We start from the raw sequence: 27,321 nt of genomic DNA on the forward strand, positions 1-27,321 counted from the left end.
CCAAGGGCTGACTGAGGGCTCAATAACTCTCAACTCTACAATCTCCTGGGCCTCTGCTCGATGCAATCTGACATGGTCAGGCAGCCTGTAGATTTTTCTCTTGAAAGGCAGACTATTCCCTGTGTCCACATCATGGGCGCACTAGATGGTCTGACTGGGTGTCAGGGAAAAGAGTTCCGGGAATTGACTGAGGACTTGCCTGCAGTCAGCTTGTTGTTGGTCAGTGAGGCTGTCAGCAAAGACTGCTCCATCTACTGAGCCATCAACAGGGTTCTAGGAGAGGAGATCAGGGAGAGGGTCTATCTCTTCTTCCTGTCCCTCATCAGTGGCCATGAGCAAGCTTTTGTCAGCACTGTCAAAGGAAGGTTTCAGTTGATTCACAAGAAGCACCCTGTGGGGGCCTCTTGGAGTGCCCAGGTCTACCAGGTAGGTGACCTTGCCCTTCTCAACAATTGTGTGGGGGCCACACCTCTTGTCTTGGAGTGGTCTTGGGACCACAGGCTCCAAAACCCACACTTTCTGCCCTGGATTGTAAACAGTCAGTATAGCCTTATGGTCATGCCACAACATTTGAAGTTCTTAGCTGGCCTCAAGGTTTTTAGAAGGCAAGGTAGTATGACATCTCATCTCCTCCTGAGTTTTTCAGAGAGTCCGTCTAACATATCTTTGAGGGTTTTGTTGAATCTTTTAAGTAGCCCATTTCCTTGTGGATGGTAGTGGGTGGTGAATTTATATGTTGCACTACACTCCTTCCACATTGCTTTCAGACGGCCAGACATGAAGTGTGCATCTCTGTCTGACATAACCTCCTTAGGGAAACCAGCTCTCGAAAAATCATAAAAATGTTACTAGACCTGCAGGTCGAGTAGCGTGAATAATCTACTCGACCTAACTGTAATGTACTTGACCCAGAAACAGGTCTCAAATTGTGTGATCCTAGGCAAATATTGTATTTTACAGTCACCTTTTTCTTCATTCTCACATATGAGTGCATCTTCAAATATGTGAGTTCAGCGTTTCTGCTGTAAAACAATATCCTCTTTTATTTGATTAAATACGCTAAACATTTGCTCCATGTATAATAAATCTAGCCCTCATATAGGGTAAACATGATCCATGCATGACTTGCCTCTTAGTTTACTTAATAGCTTTGCCATCAGGGCAGGAGTGTTTCTTAGTTTATGTTTAAAAACTCACTTTTAATAAATATATTACTAAAGCATGATGTGATAGCGCACGGTCATTTACAGACAGTAAATTTCCAAGAAATGTCCAAAACCCTTCCCACTAACTTGCCGCTTTACTGATAAAACTATAGTGTATTAACAATAATCGGTGAAAATTGGATTTCAGAAAATATTTATCATTTGCACATCACCAAATAAAGTGTTCTGACTTTTTGTTTCATCCTATTAAAATATTTTCATGACACGGAAGTACAAAAATGGTCTTTCACAGCTACTGAAATATATTTTGAAATGTTTGTAAAGTTGACTTAGTTATATAAATGTTGTGTGTTAGGAAAAATCTGAAACCAACAGCCTTTCATTTCACATAGGTCAGAGAATTCATCTTATAAAATCCTGGAACTCTGCAGTCACAAGGAAAACTATTTGCATTGCAAGAAGACAAACTGACTTTTGACCTCTGAGCAAATGTGACAAGAATAAGATTTAAGGGCATCTTAATTGGTAATCCAGTTTCTGACTGAACAGAACACCTGTTATTTGTCCACTGGCCAGTAGAGTGGAGTAGGATCTAAAAATAGCTCGACCTCATAAAAGAAAACTCGCCATAGCGAGTGGTAGAGTAGACTTTTCGAGCCTTGGGAAACCCACTCTGGAAAAGATTCCTTAGGTGGGCTTTAGGCACTGCAGGTTCTGTAGTGGTCCTAAGGGGAATTGCTTCTGAGTACTTGGTAGCATGGTCCACCACCACCAGAATAAATCTGTTCCTAGAGGCAGTAGGAGGGCAAAGGGTATCAACAATGTAAATCCCTATCCTTTCAAAGGGAGCCCCAACCACTGGTAGTGGGAAGGGGCCTTTGTAGTGCCACCTGACTTACCACTGGCTTGGCAGGTGACACAGAAGCAACAAAACTCCTGGGTGTCTTCAGACATGTGGGGGCCAGTGAAAGTGTATAACACGTCTGTCCCAGGTTTTGCTTTGGCCACGATGTCCTGCAAGAGGCATGTCTTGTGCCAGGGTCAATAAGAACTCCCTAAACTTCTGAGGAATGACCAGCTTCCTGGTAGCCCCAGCCTTGGGGGAGTCTCTAGCCTCAGAATAAAGGAGACCATTTTCCCAGTAGATCCTGTAGGATCCACTGACATCCCATGCCTCTTCTGAGGCAGCTTGCTGTCTGAGGCCTTCTAGAGAGGGGTAGGATTTCTGCTCCATACTCAATTCCTCCCTGGATGATCCCCCTGTCCCCTGAAGCTCTGATGTGTCAGGCCCAAGCTCCTCTGGGGCAGTTTTCTCACAAGGGGGAAGATCATCTCCCTGAGAAGACTGATCCTCACATGAGGTCTGGGGAGAGGATAATGTTTTACCCTTCTTACCTCTCTTCTTGGGAGCTGCCTATGCCATTGTTCCAGGCTCCAATGCTCCTTGTTCTCCATTTTTTGACCTGCGCCCTAGTTGCCACAAACATTCTCAGGGATGTCCTGCATTGCTGCATGGGCTTGTAACTCCTCTTCAGTCCATGCTGAAGTCTCAAATGCGTTGCCCGTAAGACACTCTGCCGGAATGGATGACAATACTACAAATTTTTAGGGCCAGTCACCCTCCACCGCCCCAGCTTAAATCAACCACTGCCATGGGGTGGTGCTTAGTGATGTTATCTGCATTTCTTATTTGGTAAGGGTGCCCAAGTAGGATCTGCTCTGGTGAGTCCAGTTTTTCAGTCACCATGGTGACACTTGCACCTGTGTCCCTGTAAGCCTCTGTCTCAATACCGTTAATGAGGGGATGCTCCTGTATTTCCTCAAATTAGGAGGCCAGGCAGTCAAAGTGGCAAGGTCAGTGTCACCCTCTGATAGCAGGACAGCCTCATTGGTTTCTCGGACTAGGCCATAGTACACTGCAGTACCCAAGGGGAACCCAGCTACCCCCTTAGATGAGGTACTACTACCAGTGCTTCTGCTAGGGCACCAGGGGAAGTAGTAGCAGTACTGGTGCTTTTCTTAAGACAACTGGGATCAGATGTCATATGGCCTTTTCCTTTACAGAGAAAGCAGCATGGTTTCTTGTTAGAAAAATAAGAGAATTTGGATCCACCCCCCCCTGAGGAAGTTTGTGGACCTGGAAAAGACTCTTTCTTTTTGTCTTTAGGTTTCTCCCCATCCTTCTCTTGCGACTTAGAAGTATTCACTTTCTTCTGGTCACCCCCACCATGAGATTTCTTACTCACCTTGGTGCAGACCCATTGGTCTGCCTTCTTTACTAATTGTTGGGGAGAGGTCAGCTCGGAGTCCATCAGGTATTGGTGCAGTTTTTCAGACACACAGTTATTATGGTGCTCTCTCATGATCCAATTGTACAGCTCTTCATAATCATGCACATTACTACCATGTAGCCAGCCTTCCAGAGCCTTAACTGCACAGCCTGAAAAATCAACCCAGTCTTAGGAGGACTCCTTCTAGGTTTCTCTGAAATGAATACTGTATTCCTCAGTAGTAAGCCCAAACCCATCAATCAGTGCATCTTTAAAAACTTGGTAGTTGTCTTCATCCTCTTCTCTAACTGCCAAACGTTTTTCTCTACCTTTTGTCTGCTACGGAGAGCCAAGGGATAGCTGCCCACTGCCTCTGGGGGACCTTTTCGACTTTACAGGCCCTCTCCAGAGCAGTTACCCATTTGTGGATGTCATCCCCAGATTCGTAAGGGGGAACTATCTTGCTGAGATTCCTGGAATCAATGTGTTCCTCTGTGACCCTGACGTCTCTTGTGCTACCACCATTGGGTTCTAATGCCAAACTCTTTTTCTCCCTCTCAACCTCCAGGACCTTTCTTTCAAGAGCCAACTGCTCCCTTTTCATTCTGAGTGTAGCTTTCTCAAGCTTGAGCAGGTGGTAACCCCTATCTAACACTTACTCCTCTGAGTTATTAGAATAGGTGGACTCAGCACAGGATGCCGAGGACAGTGTGAGGATGAAGTTGAGGAGGATCTATTCTGCCTGGTAACTCTTTGGACCCTCCCACAGGTAGTAAAAGTGGACCTACCTAAGTGCTCCCCTACTGTACTGTGGGTACCTCACTCTGTAGGCCCAGGTTTGTCCTTAGGGACTTCCTGTGAGTCCTCTTGCACCGGCTCAGAGCAAGAACCTGAGATACTGGGTACTTCCTGGCCCGAAGAGTCATCCCTCCCACCTAGGTCTCCCTGTTCTACCTGCCCTTCAGGGTGCTGGAGGTCATATTGCATGAGCATTTCTAGGAGCTAAGGTTTAGTGGGGTGACTACTTGTCTTTAGTTTTCTAGACCTACTTAGAGTCCTAAGTTCCTGGAACTTCTGTCTAGATTCCACAACTGACAACATGATAGTAGTGTAGTGTTTGTGTATCTACCCTACCCAAGTGTTCTAAACTTTTTCCCCGAAGATTGGAGAAAGGGCTATGCCAGATCCTTAACTACCCAATCTAAGAAAAATTTAGATTTAAAATACCAATTTGAAAGAAATATACAGTATGTACCTAAGCCAGCAGTTGTTTCCTGTGGAAACTCACTTATGACCAAGTGCTAAAGCAATGCAAGTCTTTATCCCAGCGGTGCCACCAATGTAGGAGGCTGGCTTTGTATATGGTGTACTCCTATAGGTGAGGCACCCTGTACTGAGTACAGACAACCATTAGTGATAGTGTAGGCAGCTCTAGATGACCAGAGCTCTCACCAGGGTAGCTGTGGAGAGCAGCTAAGGTTTATACAGGAGGGTATATACCACACAGGTCAGTCAGTGATGTACACACAGGAAAGAACCACCCCAGTGTTAGAAAAATGTTATATTTATTGTACTACACACTCTAGAATTAACTTAGGTATGTCTCCTAACCGGAGATTTGAACATACACAAATATACTTAGCAACAGGTAAATAACAGCATAAAATAACATGGGCCCCTTTGGGGACGAGCAGTTCGTTCGGTTCGCTGCTGTTCTGGGGTTCATCACCACTATTGCCCCTGGGACGTGTGGCAATTGCAAAGATGATAATACTCCCCAGTCCCAAAAAAATGTTTCCCTGTTGTATAGCACCCTTCTTAAGTGTTCTGACACAGGTCAGGCGGGAGCAAAGACCCGATGGGATGTGGTCCTCACTACTCCATTGTCTCAATCCGCCTCAACTAAGGCACTCAACAGGTAAAGTGTGTGTCTCGCAACACAAGATTCAGCTTCACTGAATTTAATTACTTACACTAAGCGTATCTATCCCCTCTCCGGCTCCACTGCATGTTCCCCCACACGATCCATGAATGCCCACGCTGTGGAGAACAGGAAGCCACTTTCTACCACATAGTGTGGAGTTGCCCACCCATGCAACAGGCCTGGCACGAAATCACTACACTGACAGGGCAATTGGCAAACCACATTCCCTACCTCTGAGTCCTGCCTACTCATTATCTGCACCAAGGCCAAGGGAGACAAACTACACAGGTTCAGAGACTTGGCCTTTGTCCTATTCAAATGCCACATAGCAATGCAATGAAAGGTGCCAACCACCCCAGACATCAACAAGTGGCTGGGAGGGCTGTTGCAGTGGGCCAGGGCTGAGTCACAGGCACTCCGCTCCCTAAGCGACAGGGGTTTAGCTGTCAGGGGACACCTTCACAGTCAGGACTGAAGCCAAGAATAATATCTGTCCTCCATGAAGAATGATAATAAGTGTCAGCACGTATCGCCCCTGGCGTCTCAGTAGCGCATATCCTGAGCACGGTTAATTGCAGACATACCTGTAAAATCTTACACCTGTTGCCCCTCTGTGGGAACCCCTGTCTTATACGGGGGCAAACTCTCACCTTTTACAGTGGTGACTATTTCCTGGTTTGTAATATTGAACGGGCTGGCACCTCTGCATCCGGACACAGGCAAAATTCAGATGGTATTGTATCACTGAACTCCCACTCAGAATTGATGTGTGCCACTAACGGCACTACATTCCTCAGTCCTCTGAAACCCACTACTGTTAACACTATGATAATATGTACTTGTCCATTTTGATGATATTGTTTATTGATTAATGTGAGACGCTTCCATCATGCCTCACAGGTTCCAGGATTGTCCTCCCCCCATCCTCACCCTCCTTTATTCTACTTCTTTTACCTTGCACTTACATGTGTAACGCACACCCAGTATTCTGTACTTGTTGAATATGTTGTAATAACTGAAGTAAAAACAGATTTAAAAAAAAGAAAAAAGTAGGTAGGATTTTCCAAGCACCTGTGTGCGGAGTAGTAATTTTGGATCAGTGTCCATTGGATAACATTGGAAAGTCAAGGTTGGAGCTTTTGCATTTTAGGCCCCTTCCAAAAGGACCGTGAGGAAAGCCGTTGAGACAAGGGAGGTTGGATAGTGCCCCCACCCGTGGTTACCTAGAACAATGGAGTACCTATACCAGGGAGCCCAGGTGATAGTGGTGACGTTGTGTCTGAACCTCCAGTTGAAGTCAGTGGGGATCTCTGTTGTCCAGCTGATGTTGCAACCCGTGGGCCAGGGCAATGGAACCCAGCGCAGATTCCTGAAGAGGAGGACCTAAGGAAAGAGGGGACAGAGTACAGACCACCTGGAAGTGCCTAGGCGGTGCAGGAGGGCATGCCCACACTTCTCGGAGATGCATTCCTGTGGAACGGTGGACAAAGTAGTGCAGCTGTGGAGTCCAGGTGATGCAGGAAGATCCCAGGAGTAGTCCACGAGCTGTCCCACGCCAGTCATCGAATTGCAGAGGGGTCAGTGGTCAGTCCACATGAGTGACCTGGAGATGCTTTGGGTTTAACTGCCCTAGCCCTTTAACCTTTTTTCCTAACCGAAGTGATACTAAGGACTTGGACAGCCTACTCACCAAAAGTTGTTATTCCTTTTTACATCGGCCAGTCATGTACTCTCCCAGTGTTTTTTACCTCAGTTCACCCCTCGAAAGAGAAGAGGATCCATTGGCAGCACCCTAAGTGGGCACTGTGCTTCTACATTGACCTCACAAAAGACCATTGAGTACATAATTGGCTTTTTTGTGGGGGGACGTAGAAAGGGGAGGTGGTGCAGAAGAGGGCTGTGTCACAGTGGGTAGTCCGCTGCATGAAAATCTGTTATGCATAGCCTAGGAAATGGCTCCTTAAAAGACTGGGCTTATTCCACCTGGACCAATGTCGCCACCATTGTGCTGGGGCGGGGTGTACGTGATTTAGACAACTGTGACATGTATCCATCAGAAGAAAAAGTTACTTACCTTCAATGTTTGACCTGACACCCTTAGGGTGGTCATCCCCCAACGTTTTGCCTGCCTTCCTCCATTTTTCTGACACTGTTTGTGCTGGTTGTAGGACTCTGCACACTTTACCACTGCTAACCAGTGCTAAAGTGCATATGCTCTCTCCCTTAAACATGGTAACATTGGTTCATCCCCAATTGGCATATATGATGTACTTAAGTCCCTCGGAAAGCGCACTACGTGTGCCCAGAGCCTGTAAATTAAATGATACTAGTGGGCCTGCAGCACTGATTATGCCACCCTTAGCCCCTTAACCATGTCTCAGGCCTGCCATTGCAAGGCCTGTGTGTGCAGTTTCACTGCTACTTCGACTTGGCATTTAAAAGTACTATGCCAGGCCTTAAACCCCCTTTTTTCTACATATGTCACCCCTAAGGTAGGCCCTAGGTAACCCATTGGGCAGGGTGCTATGTAGGTTAAAAGGCAGGACATCTACACATGTGTTTTATACTGTATGTCCTGATAGTGAAAAACTCCTAAATTCGTTTTCCACTACTGTGAGACCTGCCTCTTTCATAGACTAGCATTAGGACTGTCTTCATATACTTTTTGAGTGATAGATTCTGATCTGAAAGGAGTAATCCGGTCATATTTAGTATGGCCAGAATGGTAATATAAAATGCTGCTTATTGGTGATGTTGGAATTTATATCACTATTTTTGAAATCACACTTTTTAAAAATGTGAGCATTTCTCTGCACTTAAAACTATGTGTTCCTTACAGCCTGTCTCCAATCAACATATGGTTTGTGCTGGTTGACAGGTCCCTTGTGTATTCCACCCAGACAACCAAACACATGACACTCAATCACATCTGCATTCATCTGCTGACTGAATGGGTTTTTCTGGGCTGGAAAGGTGGGGGGCCTGACACTTACATTTGAAAGGCCAGTAGCCTGCCCTCACACAGAGGACAGATAACCCCCTAGAGGGGCCCTGGCAGACAGGACTGGCTGAAAGGGGAACTTGTGCACTTCAAAACCACTCTTTGAAGTCTCCCCCACTTCAAAGGCATTTTTGGGAATATAAACTGGATCTCGGACCCCACCAACTCAGACACTTCTGGACCTACACCTGAACTCTGTCAGAGGAACTGCCTGGGTGCCCAAAGGACTCATCTGGACTTTTTTGCTGGAAACGACTGCTACCCTGCTGTTGCCCTGCTGGTCTCTGATGTTTCTGGAAGCACTCTGCCTTCCCTAAAAGTGCTATCCAAGGGCTTGGAATGAGCTTGCCTCCTGTTTCGGAAGTCTCGGGCCAACAAAGACTTCATCTCTTCAAGAAATTCCTTGTGCATTGAAAATTGGCGCAACACCTGTAGAAATCGACGTGAAGCCTGCTTTACAGGCGAGAAATCGCCGCACAGTTGACCGGAACAACCCAGCATTGACTTGTGGGCTGGAAATTCGACACAGCGCCTACCTTGCGACAGAAAATTAGATGCATCGCCTACCGGATCCTTCTTCCAGTGCATCAGGGATTTTCAATGCATCGTCCCTGGGCGTCAAAACAACCCAGCATCGCAGTGAGGAACCAAGACTGCGTGCCGAAAAACAATGCAAACCCCTTGCAGCGTTGAAAGAAACAACACATCATCTGTGCCGCATCAGAAAATCGGACACAATACCTTAATTTTCCACTCATCTCCTCCTCTGTGGTCTCTGTGCATCGTTATTTTTTACGCATTCCAGGTACTGTGTGTAATAAAGAAACAACTGTTTATTTCTAAGGACTGAGACTCTTTTAAACCTTTTAAAAGTGATATTTCAACTTGTGCTTATTGGATCTTTGTCGTTTTTACCTTTTTTTTTATTCAGATAAATATATATTTTTCTAAACTTGCATGGTTATTACTGTATGATTTATTGCAAAGGTCCTCAGTTAGGAAGGTGCACACTGTCATCTACAGTTTCTAAAGCTGCTCTGTGCCTGAGGGCACAGACGGAGAAAGACTGAAGACACAGAGCGTGGGAGTGGCTCCAGTTTGTTATTTCTTGGGCGGTATACAGCCACTGTGAGCCGCACAGTGCCAACTACTGATGTAAAATGTATCCAGAACAGCCTGGTATCTAGGAGTATTTTAAACTGGAGTATTTTGTAGTTTAAATTTGGAATAAGCGTGACCAAAAGTAAGTACTTGTTTTTCTGATAGATATTTCTCACCACTCATTCCACACCTTGTGTGTATTCCCCAGGTGTCAGTCTGGATCCAGAAACTTTTAGAGCAGTACTCCTGTGCACCAGCTACTCATGCAGGCTGACATCAGTTCCATTATTTCCACGCCTTCAGATACGGATCCAGAGCTAATCTTTGTTTTGTTTTTCAAAAACCTTTTTACTAAACAAATTTCCAGTGTGTAAGGGAAAACATCACTTGCTGTGACAACAGGGTTCAAGCTATGTCGGGACTGTTGCAAACAAATGTCTGTGACAGTCCTTCAGGAAGTGTCTATGGATCCTGAAGTCTGAGCACGATTCCACGATTGCACCCAGATGAATCCAAAGACCATACAGGACCGTAAGGCAAAGCTTTATGTCAGCAAGCATGGGAAGATTCCACGCCATGACCGGCCGAATTTAAAACAAAGGTGGCAGATCATCATCACAGTCGTAGTCTTTGGGGAAGTCCAAGAGGAGGCAAAAGAAATTGAAGTAGGAAATGACCCCGTCCCATTGCCATCAAACTCCAGAGAAAGTGCAAGGGGGTCAACCTGCCACCTGGTCTTGCTTCGGATCTCTATCGGAGCCAAATTTGAGCCTAGTCCAGATCAGTGCTTTATTTCTAAAATGATAAGTACAGGTGCCCAAAGTGCTGCTCAGACACCTGCAGCTGACATTCTGAAATGTCATAGCACGACTAGGAATGGTGTGCCATCCTGAATCCACCTCACGCCTCTTTAATTCACTGTTAGGCACTCCCTCCCCCATTGTCTCACTCTTACAGATTTCAGCTTTCTCCGCTGGTGACAGATTTTCTGTATTTTTCTTCCCCCGTCTTTTTGTTTTGTTTGTTTTTCCCTCTGTTGGTCTCAGGAAATGTCTGGCATGGAGAATTAAGTGCGGGTTTCCAAAAAGAAGTGCTTACACGGCCCACCGGCAACCACTGGCTCAAATTAAGCACTGGTCCAGGGTGCACTACGAATTTCTGTGTCCTCAGGCAACATTGCAGCAAATGGAGGCCATGCTGTGCATTTTCAGCATTTTACTGGTTCTGTCAAGTGCACTTTCGGGTTCCAAGGACCCCCAGGGGCCTTCAGTTGGGCTTTTCCAGCCGTTTTGCCTCCTGTAACATCTATAGTCCTTGAGCACGTTTTGGGTTTAGCACCGGTTATGGTGCCGACTTTGTTTCCGGTGCCACCCACTGCACCAATTCTCTTCACGTCAATGCAAGTGCCACTGACGCTGGAGGATTCGCAGCCTGTTGCTCCTTTCAACTCTGAGCAGAATCCACTCGATCTCAATCAAGGTCAGTCTCTGCTCCCACCAGAGTGCAGCCAGCCAGCAACCCTTCTGGTTCTGACATCTTGCCTTTTATCGTGGTAGGGCCCTGACTTTGCACAATCTGTTTTGCACCAATTCAGCCAATGACAATTTTGAGGAGGATGATTTTGTCTCTCAATATGATGAGGAAAACTGGTATGAGTAACTACAAGATGCCAATGGCCTGTATAATTCTCCAAATACTGGCCTTGTTTCTCCTCCCAGCTATGCCATTAAATAAAGCATCTCCTTGGCTGTTGTTTCGGGTAGGGCACCACAAGTCCTAGATCTACAACTACTACTACAATTGGGGTGAAGACTAATGTTCTGACAGAGTTACAGGTCAAGTGCCTAAAGAACCTCTATTACTACTTAATGAAGCCCTCACGGATACTTTTTGGGCACTTGGGCAAATCCATTTTCAGGACCACCATTTAATTAGCATGTCGCTTGATGCCATTCAACACAAGTCTTCCCGACCTTCTTGCACAACATATGACACCATAGTGCTTTGTGGTATGGGCACCCAACAGTAAGGTAAACCTCAACGTCTTCTCTACCACCCTACGTTATCATGAGTCTAGGAGAATAGCAACATTTGTCAAGCGTATCTTTTCCTCTATGAGACTTGATGTGCACTTAGTAAATGCCGGCTGCCTTCCAGGGTGCTACTCTGATGCCCTATGGGACATAGTGGGCCAAGCTTTAACGGTGGTTCCGGGCCAACCTCCGGGCATCCCTGACCGAAGCTATCCAGGATAGACACCATGCAATAAGATTTGTGATTCTCTTTCACTTTGACACGACTGACTGTTTAGGTCAGATGAGGGGTTTGAATCTGGTTCTTTGTTGCCATGCTTGGATGAGGTTTGTGGCCTTCACCAAAGTCAAAGCATCTCTGATGTTCATTCCATTTGATCTCTCTCGCTTTTTTGGTGAGAAAGCCATCTTTGTCCTGGAACGTTTTAAAGAAAGCAGGGCCACAGCCCATTCTTTGGGCCTGTCTTCCTCATCCTGACAGTTCCATCAGCAATTTCACCTATTTTGAGGCCTTGGTAGGGATTTCCAATACCTCCAAGAGTGGCAAGTCATTGCATTAGAGGGTTGGGTGCTCCTAATTGTCAGCCAGGGCTATGCCCTCCCATTTCTTTTTACACCATTGCGCTTTCTACCACCATCAGGATGGCTGACAGAGGACAACATTTCCATTGTGTAGCAGGAAGTGCATGCCCTTTTGGCCAATGGGCTATTGACAGGGTTCCAGCCTATGAAATATAAAAAAACTAGGTGTTGCTCATGTTACTTTCTTGCACCAAAGAAGGACAGAGGCTTCCTGCCGTTGGACAAATTGAATATTCTCACAGTAGTCCAGTTCCTGTCTGCTGTAGAACCCTGAAACTAGATGGTGTCGGTAGGCCTGCAGCACACTTACTTCCATCTCCCAGTCCTACAGGCACTACCTGCAGTTCAAAGTGGACCAGGAGCATTTACAGTTAACAGTTCTCCATTTTGGCCTCACGAGTGCCCCTTCGGGTTTAATGAAAGAGATGCCAAGGGTCGCAACACTCCTTTAGAGATCGGTTGTACCAGTCTTCACCTGTCTCGACAATTGACTGTTAAAGGCAGGCTTGCTCCTGGCAGTTGTCAGTCAACTCCAGATGACAGCAGGCTTCCTAACATCGTTGGGTTTTTGGTTCAATATTGTTGTGCATAGTCACACCTGATTCCTCCGCAGACGCTCCTGTTCAACAAAGTGATTCTAGCTACAATACGGTTTTGTACTTTTCCTCAGAGTGAAGAACCCTGGACATTTGACTTTGATCCCAATATTTCAGCCACGGAAATGGACCTCAGTAGAAATGACTTTGAAGCTGCTGGGCTTGTCGGTCTCCTTATTCTGCTGGTGAAACATGCGAGATGACAAATGCAGGCTGTGCAGTGGAATATAAAGTCCCAGTGGGCACAGGGCCAGGAGGATCTGTGGGATTGTATCCATATTTCTTCAAAAACAGCAAACATTATGTAGTGATAGCTACTGAACTGCGATTGGGTCAGTGGATGACCCATCTACTTACCTCATCCAGATTTGACTGTAGTGACGGATGCATCCCATCTGGTTAGCTCAACTCAACATCAGATCTTTGGCGTTAAGGATGATTTGCAGAAGGCCTTCTGCCCACCATCAGTGGAAGGCTGGTGTAGGTGCTCACAAACAACATCACAACCATGTGGTACTGCAACGAGCTGGTCGCGTGAGGTCTTGAGTCCTCTAAAAAGAAGCAAAGTTTCTGGACTCCATAACATTTCTCAGGTGCTGAACCACCAGGTGGGATCTACAAACGCCAGGGCGGATGAACTCAGCCACCAACACTTCACACCGCAAATGACAGTTACATCTAGAGGCGTCTTTCATCAGTGGGGAGAACCCAGGCATAATCTTTTTGCCACCACTGAGAATGCCCAATATCAGCACTTTTGTGCAGGGAAGTTCCCAAGAATGATTTCTTTCTAAGACACATTCCACCTAGAGTGGAACTGAGGACTCGTGTATGCCTTTCTGCTGTTGCCTCTTCTGCACCGAGATCCTGAAGAATGTCAAGAATGGCTGGGCCCAAGTCATCCATGTGGTAGAGGACTGGACCAGGTAAGTGGGGTAATTAGAACTCCTGGACATGAGTATCTGTCCTCCAAACAAGCTGCCGCTCCGGGAGGATTGTCCATCTCAGCAGCAGGGCAGGGTGCTGTACCCAGGCCTGTGCTATCTGCATCACCATGATTGGAGATTGAGTGGCGACAGCTGGCCTCATTCGACCTTTCTCCTGAGGTCATTGTTGTCATCTTGGTGGCAAAGCATCACACTACAACATTTGTGTACGCCAGTCGTTGGGACATATTTGTGGTTTGATGTGGCATTCACCAAATTGACCCAGCTGCAGACCAAGTTGCCTGACATTTTGTTGCTTGCTTTGTCCCTGGCCCAGCAAGGACTTACTATGGACCCTTTTTCACATGTACTGTCTTTAAGCCGATGTACGTTTGTCCATTACATCTCCTGGCTCTCAAAACGGTCCTCCTTGCCAGAACATTAGTTTAACCTGTGAGTTTCAGGCTTTTTGTCCAACCATCTTACATAACGTTCTTTCCCAATAGGTTTGTCTATATGAACCAAGCTTCTTTACTGCCAAAATTGGTAACACTGTTTCACAACTTCCAGGTTGTCACCCTTCCAGCATTCTTTATTCTGCCTCAAAGTGAAAGTGAGAATACATTGTTTGAACCCCAAAAGAGCACTCAATTTTAATATTGATCACACCAAAGGACATCGAGTGGATGATCAGCTCTTTGGAGGGTTTGTTGGTGAAAAGAGGGGGAAGGCAGTGCAGAAACAGACAATCTCTCAATGGATTGTACTGTCCATCAAGATCTGCTACACATTGTCCAAGAATCAGCCTCGGTAAGGCCTATGGGCTCATTCACCAGAGCAAAAGCTGCTACCACTGTGTTGGCATGTGGAGTACTTTTTCTGAAGATTTGTCTGAGGACTGTGTTCACAAGCCATTACTGCCCCAGAAAACATGGCTGTTGAGATAGGCCTTTTACCCGATTGGTCCTGCAGTTTTTTTTTTTTATGAGTGAGTTCACAGACCCACCACCAGGAGGCACTGATATGATAACTGTTCACTACGTGAGAAATCAGCAGTTAGAAGTATCCTTCAGAAGAACGAGTTAATTACCTCCAGTAATGCTCCTTCTGGTGGATACTCTATCCCAATGCCGATTACTTTCTGGCCTTACACCTCACCATTCCATGAACTGTACTCTTTTCCATCTAAAAAGATACCTATCTAGAGATCTGCACAATGGTATTGCCAAATTGTCATTGAGCTCTGCATCAGAGGGTGAAGACGGTACAAGAAAGCAACTGGCATCAGCGTGCTTGGGGAGTGTTTATATTTGGCGCCACTTGAAACTTCTGGAGAAGAACAACATCAGCAGTGAGCTACATGATATCACCTACTGGGGAACAGGAGTGCTGCTCTAGAAGTTTCCAGATGCAATCTGATGTCTGAGGAGTATTCACAAGGTGAGGAATTTGCAGTTACACAGAGTATCAGAAAAAGCTTTATCAAATGTAAGTAACATGTTCTTTAGGTGGATTCCCCTTCTAAGTGTCCTTTTCAGACTGTACTCCAGACACAACCTTTGTGTAGAGTGATGCTACTGCTAGCAGAGTAGTCTTCAGTCTGGAGCACCCAAAACACAGGCAAAAGAGGTTTTAACATCTGACTGCCATCAGCCCAAATGAAGGCATAATCTAGGAAAACAAAAGCCAGGGCTGCCTAAGGTTTCCTAACCTTTCCCAATGTAGTCTGCATTCCCACACGAACCACTACAATCCCACAAACAGCATTGTTCAGGAAGACTAATCAACAGCTTCTTGCTAAGCAAAAGGCCTAATGAAATATATACCGGAGCCCTGTCGTCACTTCAGGCACTTCAGTTTCTAGATCTCCCCCCACCTTATCAGTAATATGAGCAATACACTTCCAGTGTCCGGGAATGCAACCTCACCTCCATCTTGTGCAAATCCAGGCCATGGGTATCCAAAATGGATCCCATTTGCCTCCTTTATGCTAGCTCACACACACCATCAGGCGCACAACATACACTACAGGACCAAGTGGGTGCAATGAACTGGGTAAGTGCATATAAACTAAACTTTGCACAAGTGGTAAGAAGGCCTATACTCCATTGACTCAGGACAAAAAGAAGTGATCACGCCATAGATTCTCAAAAACACATGCTGCCACCACCACTCACTATGTTAAACTCATGAGAGGAACAGTAATCCACAGTTAGTAATTAAGCACATGTTTAGTGTGTCCCTCCTGGTCAGAGGACCAGACCAAGATCACTTAATGATAGGGACAGGCCTTTGCACACATGCTAGACAAATGAGATGCCAGGGCCAAAAATCAACAGTCTGAATACCAGATACACACAGTGTGGCACACGGGCTATACACCATGCAGGGGACAATGCCAGTGAAAACAGTCTCCTGTATACATTTTCACTAATTTTACTTCTGTCAAAGGTCCAGCTGAAAGTGTGGTAGGATTGAGCACTTCTGATCTCCCCAGTGTGGACAAGGAGGATCTTATACACCAGTCTGCCGCTTAGCATTTGGCTATCTCTACTGCACAGGGTGGACCTGATTTCGCACCAGGATGATATTCAAGTCATCCTCTCCATTCCCTAAACACTATGGCTCTATGAGTGGGGATTGAGCAGTACCAGTAGAGTCTTTTTCACTTTCTCCTGAAGTGACAAGGAAATCCACTAAGAAATGCATTTTTGTGGGTCTTTTGAACACATTTGTTCAGTGGTGTGAGTCGGAATGCCTAAATGCTTTTAAGTCTCGCCTTTCCAACATCTAGTGATTTACACTGTCTCTTAATCACCAGGTTTTGTCAGTGGCGACAGTTAAAGGTTCTTTTACTGCCATATCAGCCATCATGAGCCTTCCTGACCAGTTATCCTTTTTAAAAAAAAATTTTTTTTAAAGATTTTATTTTCATTTTTCAACAACAGTACAAGGTGGAATTACAGTTATGAAAACTTTACTCATGAGAGCACCATAACAGTAGGTCTCTATCACTATTGTTCCAACTGCATAATCGTGAAATATTGTGTTAAATCATTGGCAAAAGCAGAAGAGGAGTACTAAATTGTTCCCTAGCCCCATCAGCCTTTCACACAAAAAGGAGGCCGGGGGGTGGGGAGTAGATGTACACTACTAGTGAGGTCCAGTCAGTAATGCAAAGACAACTGCCACTTCCATACTAGAGTCAGCATCACTCTCTAACCTACTTGCTCCGTAACTGTATTGGTCGTCTCAGCGTCACTACTTACTTGGTGCTCATTGTCATAACCCGCAGACTGATCCAGATAGACCCAATATGGCTCCCAAATATCACGCAGCCTGGTATAAATTGGCTTTAGTTCATGACATGGATCTGACTGGGTGTTACAGTACGACATGTCAGTATGCCACATATTGATCATGGGAAGCCCTTTCGCCCACTGTATTGCTATTCTGCAGTTTGCAACCAGAATACCCAGTGTCACTAATTGCCTGATGGTCAGCGGAAGATCCTCGTAGCCCAGGAGGGCCAGCAGGAGAGTGGGGCAATCTGCTCCTCCATTAACCTGCTTAACGGGTCCATGCTTAACGTGTCCAGGACCTTGCCCCAGTACCTTCGTATGCCTAGGAAATGTCATGCGGCGTGCAGAAACCCTGCCTCCTCTACACCGCATCTGTAGTATCTAGCGATCTCACACAAACCATAACCATACAGGCAAGCAGGGGTGTAATAGACTCCATTCAAATACTTGAAGTGTAGCAATCGATGGCTACTATTTAAGGATATCTTCTCAGTAACTGAACAGCAAAATGTCCACCGTTGGTCACTTATATCCTCCTCGAGTTCCTCTTGCTAGTCCTGCCATGCTCTATTAGTTCCCTGCTTGAGTGCTGCTTGCAAGAATGTATAGAGCTTCATAATGAGATGATAGGGTGCTTCACTCTGTAATACGTATGCTAGGGCTGGGAGTTTGAGAGGCTCTTTCAGCTCCACCCCCAGCAGGTCGTATAGCTTTGAAATATTGAAACATGGGCAAAACTGTGGATGCATTCCCTGTTCCAAGTACCTGGTCCCAGCTATGCAAAACCCCGTTCTGGAAGAGATCACCCATACACTTCAAGTTAAAACCACACAACACGTCCACCACCCCTTTCTCTTGCCCCACAGGAAACCACACATATTAGTGAAGGGGCAGCAGTGGTGAGTAGAGCAAACGAGCTGTGTGGAAATCTGCCTGTCTTCTCCAGGAGTACACCGTTGTAATAATAAAGTCAATTGTATGGTAACGCCTGTCGGCCTGTCAAGTAACTTCTCAGTGAGTGGAAGTGAGGAGGCAGCATCCTTTTATATCCACACATGTAGAAGGTCACCCACAGTAGTGGATAAACATGCACTGTTCTGCCCTATAATAAGCTTCGAAATCCGGAGCATTTAGGCCTCCTTAACTATGGGGTAACGTTAGCATATCCCAGCAAAGGCAGGATTGCTTTCTAGCCCAAGCCAAACAACCATTAGCATTTGCAGGGGGTGGAAAAAGGCACTCGGAAGCAGGATTGGAATATTCATGAAGAAAAATAATAAAAAGGCAGAACCACCATCTTCATAATTTAATCCATCTGTCTATAGGGTCTTCGAGGCAGCTAAGGCTTTACCATAATTATCTAACATCGCCAACAATGGGTCTTATGCATCTGAACGTAGGATAACGCCCTGAGTCTGTAGTACATTGCAGGGGTACTTCAGATGCACAGGGGACGTGGATGCAGTGAGTGGAAATATTAGGACTTGTCCCAGTTAATACGCAACTCTGAATGTCCCCCAAATAATACCACCTCCTTTAGTACCAGAACCAAATTGAGCTCTGGATTATGCACATATAACAGGGTGTCATCTGCATAAACCATAATTATCAGTCTGTAATGAGGAAAAGTGAATCCCTCAGCGTGTATGGTATTCACACAGAGGGCACAACCTCAACTCAGCCACAAGAGCATATAGCAGTGGGGACAATAGGCAGCCTTGTTTGGTGCCCCTTGTGATAACCAATGGATCAATGACTGTGCTGTTGACTCTGATTCGCGCCATCAGCTTTGTATAAAGCACAGTACTGACTGCAAGAAAACAACCCTTACCCCTATCATTCTCAACACTTCCATCATTAACCCCCACTCCACAGAATCAAATGCTTTTTCAGCATCCAGAAATACCACAGCAGCGCAGACCTCTGGATCCATTCTGGAAATGGTGCCAAAGAGAGTTCTGAGATTATGTATCTGCAACCTGCCCGGTATAAACCCAGCAAGTTCCGGCCCTACGATACTGGGGAGCAGGGGCTCAAGTCTGTTAGCAAGCACCTTCCTGAAGTATTAATGTCTATATTCAGGAGTGACAAGGGCCTGTAAGAGGCACAACAATCGGCCAGCTTGTCTGGCGTCAGAGGCTGACAATGAGAGCCTCCCACATCGTAGGGGGGGGGCATGCAACCTACTTTGACCATTTCCTCAAAGAGCATTATAGGGTGGGTTATGAGCTTAGCTTGGCTTTCTTTGTAAAAAGCGACAGTTAGGCCGCCAGTGCTGCCCCTCTTGCCTTTGAGCACTGCAGCTATCTCGAAGGGGGATGGTGGGCCAATAAGATGCTCCCTTTGTTCCACAGTCAGCCATTTCATCTGAGTATGCTCCAAGTAATCTGCTGTGGCCTGCTGATTATGGTGAAGGTGAGCTGTATATAAGTTTTCATAATAATGGCAGAAACAATCCACCACCTGCTCAGTGTATGCAGAATGTCCCCTGTCGCATCCTTAATGGTCATAATAGTGTCCTCTTCCCTGCGCAGCTTTAAGAGCTTTGCGAGTGTAGCGCTAGGCCTGTCCACTTCCCCGTACACCCATGCAGATGCATGTTTCCCCAAGTGTGTGACTTCATTTTGAGGTACCTCTTGATATTCCCCCAACTTCACTTAGATCTTGCCTAAAATACTATGTTGTCACACCATGTACATGCTCCAGGGCTGCTTTTTCAGTCTCTAGCCTTGCCAGCAGTGGCAGCATCACCCTACCAGCAGCAGAAACTACAAACCTTTTACATTGAAAGGATAATAACCTATGTTTATTATCCTATCTTTGTGAAAGGGGCAGGGCCATGGGGGGTAATGAGCAGTGAGGTGAGTGCAGAGAGAACTCCCCTCAGTGCGTATGTATATTTGGTCAGCCTTCTGGAGCCGGCCAAACACACATGCGCGCACTCTGCTCTCTCCAGCCCAGCACAGTGTTGTCGGGCTGGAGAGAGCAGGCACAGGTTCCCACTCTCCCTGGGAGCACCCTGGCTGGGTGACCCAGCCAATCCTAACGCTGCCCTGAGCAGCGTCTGGATTGGCTACAGGGCAGGCTGTGGGAGTCTGTGCCTGTAGTCTCCCATCAGCAGAGGAGCAGCGGCGCAGCGGCGCAGAGCTAAGTTTAAAAAAAATAATATATACATTTGTTTCAATCTATTAATATTCCCCCCTTCCCTCGCATACCTCCCCCTGCTCGCCGCCCCTTCCCCTGCAACCCTGGCAAGCTGCGACTGCTTACCAGCCTGCCTCTAAACTCTCCTTGCACCCCCACATACTTGGAAATTGTGACCCCTTGGATGTGAACTTTGAAAGGCTCCCAGACAGTTGTGAATTGAGCTACCAATCCTATAGTGTTAGTGATGAATTCATCTATCGCTTGCGCAAGCTCCTCCTGAAACACTGTGTCCAGAAGGGAGTAGGACGGAAATTTCCAGGTGAACGATGGTGGCCTGCGGCCACCCACTACCAATTCATGCAAAGCTGGGGAGTGATTTGAATACATATTCAGTAAGTGCTCTCACCTAGAGACCAAGAGCGGTAGGTTCTTGGCAAGGAGCCAGTAATCTATGCGAGTATGTATGTAGAGTAGTGTGTAAATCTCAGGGGTTCTGTATCCCCATATTTCTAGCAGACCATTCTGCCTAGCAATATTACTGAGGGTGTGAGCCGCTGCCGAGAGACACCTCTGGGGTCCCTTGTAGCGGTCAATGTCTGGGTTCAAATCACAATTAAAACCCCCACCCCATAACTGGGGCAAATCCCCCATATTGCGCAAGTTAGGCATTCAGATCATAATAAAAACTTTGGGTCATCGTAGTTGTGCCCATAAATTCCCAACAAAAGCACCGCCAAGTTGGCTTTATAACAGCATACTACCAAATACACCCCTCCTGGGTCCTCGCACACTCCATGCAGTGTAATGCCTGAGCCCCTTCAGATGCAAAAGAGCACACTCTGGGCGCGTGAGGTGAAACAAGCCCTGTAGCCTTCTCTTTTCATGCTGCACCCCCATAGTAGTTTGCTGTTGAGGACCAAATGCGTTTCTTGTACAATAGCGAGATCTATTGCATGTCTCTTAGCAAATAGGCCACTACTTTGCACACCTTCCTGCAGTTATTCAACCCCCCTCAGATTCCAAATGAGAAATTTTAATGTGGAAGCCTTTTCTGTTTCAACTGGGGTCACAGGCCAACCACTTGTTACTGTCACACAGCACGCTGATGGGAAAGCGGGGTGCAGAGCAATCTGGCTAGGTGTCTCATGCTCACGAGCATACAATGGTTGTTTTTTGTCTCCCTGTTACCCACCCGCACTCCACTTCCCAACAAGCAACACAGTAGACCTGAACTCCCCACCCCTACCCTGTCCCCACCCAGAAAGCCCAATACCAAATGAAACAATGCAGAACACACATGGGGTTAGATGTTGCCTTGCCAGTCTACTCCCAAGGGGGCATGTTTATGCTAGGAAGAGTGAACATTGTTAGCAGGGATGTAGTATAATGCTCACCTCCACACATCATCCTGGAGGGCAGATGGGCATTAACGATAACACACACAGCCACTCACTGTTTAGGCCATTTGTTGAAGTCAATTGCTCTGCCACCAGTACGGACAGCCGGCCAACCTAGAACAAGGATTATAAACCAATATGGCAATCATTTATGCTGGATGGGACCCATTGGTGAAAACACTGTCAGGTAGACTGTGCTCCTCTCCGGATATCACTACAGCATGTACACCTGGCCCAGCTGGACCTCAAAATAAGACGTCAGTGTCTGAAAGTCATTAGTCCTGTTCGTTAGAGTCCAGTGACGCCACAGAGCTCCTGTCTACAGCCCATGGTGAACGTTGGTGTTTACCTGCGGCTGTTTGTTGCTTAAGGAACTGCTGGACCTGCTGGCAATCCCCAAATATCTTGGGCTTTCCATCTATTAGGACCCTCACTCTGGCTGGATAAAGAATGTTGTAGTCAATATGCAGCTTTTGTAATTTCTACTTGACTGCAGTGAACTTCCTTTGCACCTCTTGGACCTGATGTGTTAAATTGGTGGAGACCAAGATCTCCATGCCCTTGTATTGTAGCATTTTCAACTCCCACAGTACAGCATCTCGCTCACTACAGTTCAGCCGTCTTGCTAATATTTGACGTGGCCACGCACCAGGCATCATCCTAGGGGCCAGGGAGCGGTGTGCGCGCTCCAGTACCAATATGTCAGAGAAAGTCTCACTCCAATACATTAACCAAGAATTGTTCCACAAATTGTTCCATGTTGCCTGTATGGGTGGTTTCTGGTAGGCCATCAATCCACAAATTATTACGCCATGATCTTGCTTAGAGATTCTCTGCCTTGGACTGTAGTAGCGCAAGTGCCTTATCTATCTTCTTCTGAGTAGTGGCACAGGTCACCTGTTCATCTTCAACCTCAGATACCCGCCTCTCCACCATGTCAAGATGCTCTGTGTGTTTGTCTATCCGCTCCAACATCCTGTCCATTCAGAATGGTAGAGCATCTATTCTCCAGTGAAGCTATGCTTTATGTCTGTCAGATGAAAGCTCAGATTACTGCCCATCTTGGGCTGTCCCACACCACACCCATGTGGCCCCTCAGCCATTGTTGCATCATCCTCATGGCCTTTGAGAGTCTTGCTCGGATTGAATTGTAATTTGGATTACAACTTGTCTGCTTTGCCTATGGTCTATGCACCGTTACTCTGAGTCTATAAATGTCAGAGGTACTCCTGTCTCACCACATCCTCAGGACCCCACAACTTCCAGCATAATTAGCCCTTTGACACCACCATGTAGGTATGTACTTCATCGTGCCAGAGCTCTGCCATCGAGCTTTGGAACCACCGCCAAAGAAAGCTCAATGAGTAATAATATGTATCCACCAGAAATATTGTTAATGATGGTAAGTAACGTTTTCTTTATCACATTGAATTGGCCGACTCCTGAAGCACCTGCACTGAGCTTGTCCACAAGTGAACTGAAATACATGAGGTAAATGTGAAGAGTCACACTCTGCACTACACTACAACTGATAAACATGATGGCACCCTGAAGTCACAGTTAGTTTCAGACGCCAGCAGATCAAAATTGAGACCTGGACCTATGAACAATGATATATATGACACAGTTTAAGTGTAAGCCTAATGAGAAGACATTTCACTCAAAGATTTCTCACAGACATACATAAAAAAATAACCTACAGGTTAAAAGATAATGCATATGTACTTTGCACGATGTTACACTCTTTTAAGTTACCATGTTATGTTTTGTTAATTTCAGCTGTTATTGGTAGTATTATCAAATGTCTTTCTCTGTATATTGGACTAAAATTACATGTTTGACAAGTGTACTTTGAATTTGAGCTTCACACTAATAGGAAAATTCAATAAAAGATACTTTATTTTTTTTTAGATGAAAGCAAAACCATGCTGACAGTTAAAAATGTTAATGCGAATTTAACTTGGTCCTCTTGTTTTAAATTATGAGGTCGCACATGACTGCAGTAAGTGATTTGTGTCATTCGAAAGAATAGACTAATTATGTTGAAAGTCATAAGTGTTTTAATATGGGCTGGTGAAAATTAATTTGTATTGACTTCCTTAACCCTGCCAGAATTTGCAGGAAACTGTTGATTGGCCTTCATAAATTATGTTCTGTTATATTTACAGGACGTGTGGCAAAGCATTTCACTTTTCCCACTGTCGATTATTGGAAAGGCCTTACTGGGTCGTCATAATGCGAGAAGTATGGTATACAAAAAAAGAAGTCCTTTTAATAAACCACTAAACAAATATTACTCTACTCAGCTTGACAGTATTAAGAGTAAAGGAAATTAACACTAAAATGGTACGACGGGAGGATTTCCTTACCAATATAGAACAATACTATTGGGCAGTGCAGCTCACCATTATCAATCACTGGGTTCATCTTCCTTCAGAGGAGCCAGCCTATCGTATGGACATGCAGGTTCTGCAACTGGCAGGCTATCTCAGAGCCATCCATGGCAGGCTACACCACAAGTCTTTCCCGAAAGCAGTCACACTCACCCTTTGGCATACAGCGCTAAATGCAACAAAAATACACAAGCCACCCCTTTATGGGGAAACCACAAAACAGGGCACCTTGAGGACACAACCTGATTTCGACTTTCTAAGGTGGAGCTTTGGACTCAGGAGGCAATGATCCTGTTTGCTTAACTGCAAAGTGAAAATCATCTAGCGTCCACTAAAACCTATTGCTATTTACAAATTAAATATGCAATCCAGAAGGTGTTGCCGAAGTGGGAAGAGCTACCGGAGTCCTTGCCAGTACATGCCCCACAAGGAAATCTCCCTCACCCATCGGAAGTTAATTAATAACTCCCCTGACACATTTGCATGCCTACGTGAACACTGGGAGGGAGATATCAGAGGCTTGGAAAATGACGAGTGGCATGAAGCACTGGCATCCACCCGAGAGGAGCCCGTTCAGTCCAGGTTTCGCTTAGTGCAACTAATGATCTTACACAGATCCTATCATGCATGCCCCACAATGGCAAAGATAAAAAGGGTGGCATCTATACTATGTCACAGAAATTGCGGTCACACACTCACATTTGTCCACATGATTTGGGACTGCCTGATCGTACAGCAATATTGGGAGTCAGTGGTTAACAGTCTGAACAATATCTGTGGGAAGAACATTAGTGCTACCCAAAAAATGGTGCCTCTTGAATATCTGGAAGGCCACTGACCTCACGCTCATGGATCAGTTATGGATGACACTGGGATGACACTAACCAAGTGAAATATAGCGTGGGTATGGAGAGTAGAACAAGCACCAAAGCTGGAGGATTGGGAGCTGAACATGATATGAGTAATGTGGAATGATTACCGGGTAGGGTTATGTGCATCCATTAAAAATGCCAGGAGCGAGGCAATATGCTTGGCTTGTCCAGGTTGTGAGGCTTCGGTGGTGGGAGAGGGTTGGTATTGGGGTCTTAATGGCTAGAAGGAAACATCTTGTCTGAAGATGTACTTTGTGCTACAGTGTATATTAAATTGCGTTGTTATACATTTGTTTGCCTTAAATGCAATAAAAAAAGATACAAAATTATGTAGATTGGAAATGAAACCAGTGGTAGGCTGTCGTCAGAATATGCAGCATCATTGCACATATGAGAATTCTGTTTGCTAAGGTGATGTCTGTTTTCTGACTTGTTTCCTAGATGTGGGGACCATTTTAACCCCGAAGGGAAATCTCATGGTGATCCAAAGGATTCAGACCGGGTAAGTTTCCTTAAACATCACTGGTTTAATTATTCCTGCTCAAGTCTACTATGCACAATATAGTAAAGTGGGCCATATGATATCCAAACCGTCCCTACCTATGACCTTGGCCTCTAGTGGTGACAGGAGCCAACTTGGCACTGAGGAAATGGAAGAATGCATTTTTAGGGAATTCCATCCTTATTTTTCAAAGACCTCTGTCTGGCTGGTCATCAAGCTCGTGAATTTCGGAGCGTCTTCTTTAGCGTAAAATGTTTTTAGTTTTGGCCCACTAGCTAAAACAAATTACAGATACATGACCTTGAGACTGGTAAGGTCAATTTTTACTGCTTTCTTGATTTATCATACTTATCAGACTTTAGCAGAATGACTCTTCACCTTTGCAGCAGTCTCAAAGCACTTGGAGAAGCTCCCTGGTGTACCAGCTCATATTTAATTTGATACAAAGTTTGAGGAGTTTGGGCTATTTACAATATCTGTTTCTACTAGTCACCACCATCTTGAGCACTTGTGCGTTTACAAATGAAAGCCTTTACTTTCCCTGTTTTCATCTTTCGTGCCACTTCAGAGATGCTGGGCATTTGTCGGGAGGTAGCTCTCCTCCAGTGTTATAGGACTGCTATATAAACAGATAATGCACTCTTTTGTTATTAGGAAAGTGACCACCATATGAAAGTTACTGCACATTACTCTGCCTCCTGTCCCTACTTTATGAGAACCAGCATTTAGCTATTGGATTCTCTCAGAAGAGTATGCAGCATAAGGTCCCACTGTATTGCAAGAAAGAATGAGTCTCATAAACTTGTAAAGTTGACTCTGGAAATTACTGATGCTCCATTTCTGATTCTGATCATATCCTAGTGAAAATATATGCTAGATAAAATGCAGAGATGTGTACTAATTCTTCGACTCCCTTGGAAGTGTTGAAATGTAATTTAGTTAACGCAACCAGTGTTAGTGAAGAAGGTTCTTTTTTGTTCTTTCAGCATATGGGTGACCTTGGAAACATTCTTGCTGATGAGACAGGAAGGGCAGTTTTCAGAAAGGAAGACAACTACCTAAAGGTGATATTTCTATCATCATCTTTCCCATTTTATTTTTCTCTATTTGTGTTTGTGCATTCCTCATCATGGTCATGGTATGAGACTTGTCTAACCATTGTCAAGTTTGGAGCTTTCTGTTCTTACTGCATGTGGTCCGTGTAGCAGATTTAGTTTCAGTGGTAAGTTTTATACCAATAAAATAAAGCAAGGCAGGTGTTTAAAGTGAAGAGCTGTCTGCAAACTGTGTCTAAGTCAATATCAACTCCAGGGCAAGTCTCCTAATCTCCCTCTTGTTGAACTTATACTTTTATGTGCCTCAGGCCTGCTTGCTCACTTTAGGCATCACTAAACTGCCCTGTGCCTCAGTCTGTCTTTAAATCGGTCTCTCTATCCAGAGATATGTCACTATATCTTAATTTGTCCTAATTTATGTCTGGTGTCTCTTCCCGACCAGATAAGTCGCATATGTGACTGTTGGTCAGCCTACTAAGCTTTTCCTGTTTAAAGGTTATTCTCTTATATAAGACAAGTCACTTGCAGTTTCTAAATTCTACATATATGGCCCATAATGCCTAAGTGGGCGTTTGAGAAGTGTAGTCACGTATGTATATGCAATATGCATAAGGGTAAAAGATGTGTTGCAGTAGTGGATGCTATGTACTATCTGTACCTAAATTGAGAGGTGGCTGGTCGGAACATCCTGAGTTAAGAATGGGGAGGATTGTTCAAATATGTACCCAAGACCACATTCACTTTTCAGAGGGCTAGTCACAGTTGGTTACCCAGGAACGTCACTTCCTAAAAATAGAGATCGAAGTGGGCAGGGGAATGGGGAAAACAACATTCCCAAGCTTTATTAATTTGTCAAAACAGTTGTCATGCTTTTTGTCATGCTTTTTATTTACAAAAACAACCGTTCCTGAACAGTTGAGTTGGCACAGCCTGAAAGAGGAGAAGAGGGGACTAGTCTACTGTGAACTGAGAGAATTTGGAAGCTGCTAAAGAGGAGTGTGTGCTGTTGTTTAAGCGGCACATCTAAAGGTTTGGTAGCCAGTATAAGCTTTAA

General features: G+C 45.3%; 1 protein-coding gene across 3 annotated transcripts in view; it reads left to right on the forward strand.

The window, feature by feature from the left end:
* CCS (copper chaperone for superoxide dismutase) overlaps nucleotides 1–27,321 on the forward strand; it is a 782,455-nt gene that overhangs the window by 489,887 nt on the left and 265,247 nt on the right. For all 3 annotated transcript variants that reach the window (XM_069207828.1, XM_069207830.1, XM_069207829.1), the window contains exons 5-6: nucleotides 25,152–25,212; nucleotides 26,199–26,276. In XM_069207828.1, the coding sequence (XP_069063929.1) occupies nucleotides 25,152–25,212; nucleotides 26,199–26,276 (139 nt within the window). The remainder of the gene's footprint in view (nucleotides 1–25,151; nucleotides 25,213–26,198; nucleotides 26,277–27,321) is intronic.

This window comes from Pleurodeles waltl, chromosome 9 (genome assembly GCF_031143425.1).
Source record: "Pleurodeles waltl isolate 20211129_DDA chromosome 9, aPleWal1.hap1.20221129, whole genome shotgun sequence".
Lineage (NCBI taxonomy): Eukaryota > Metazoa > Chordata > Amphibia > Caudata > Salamandridae > Pleurodeles > Pleurodeles waltl.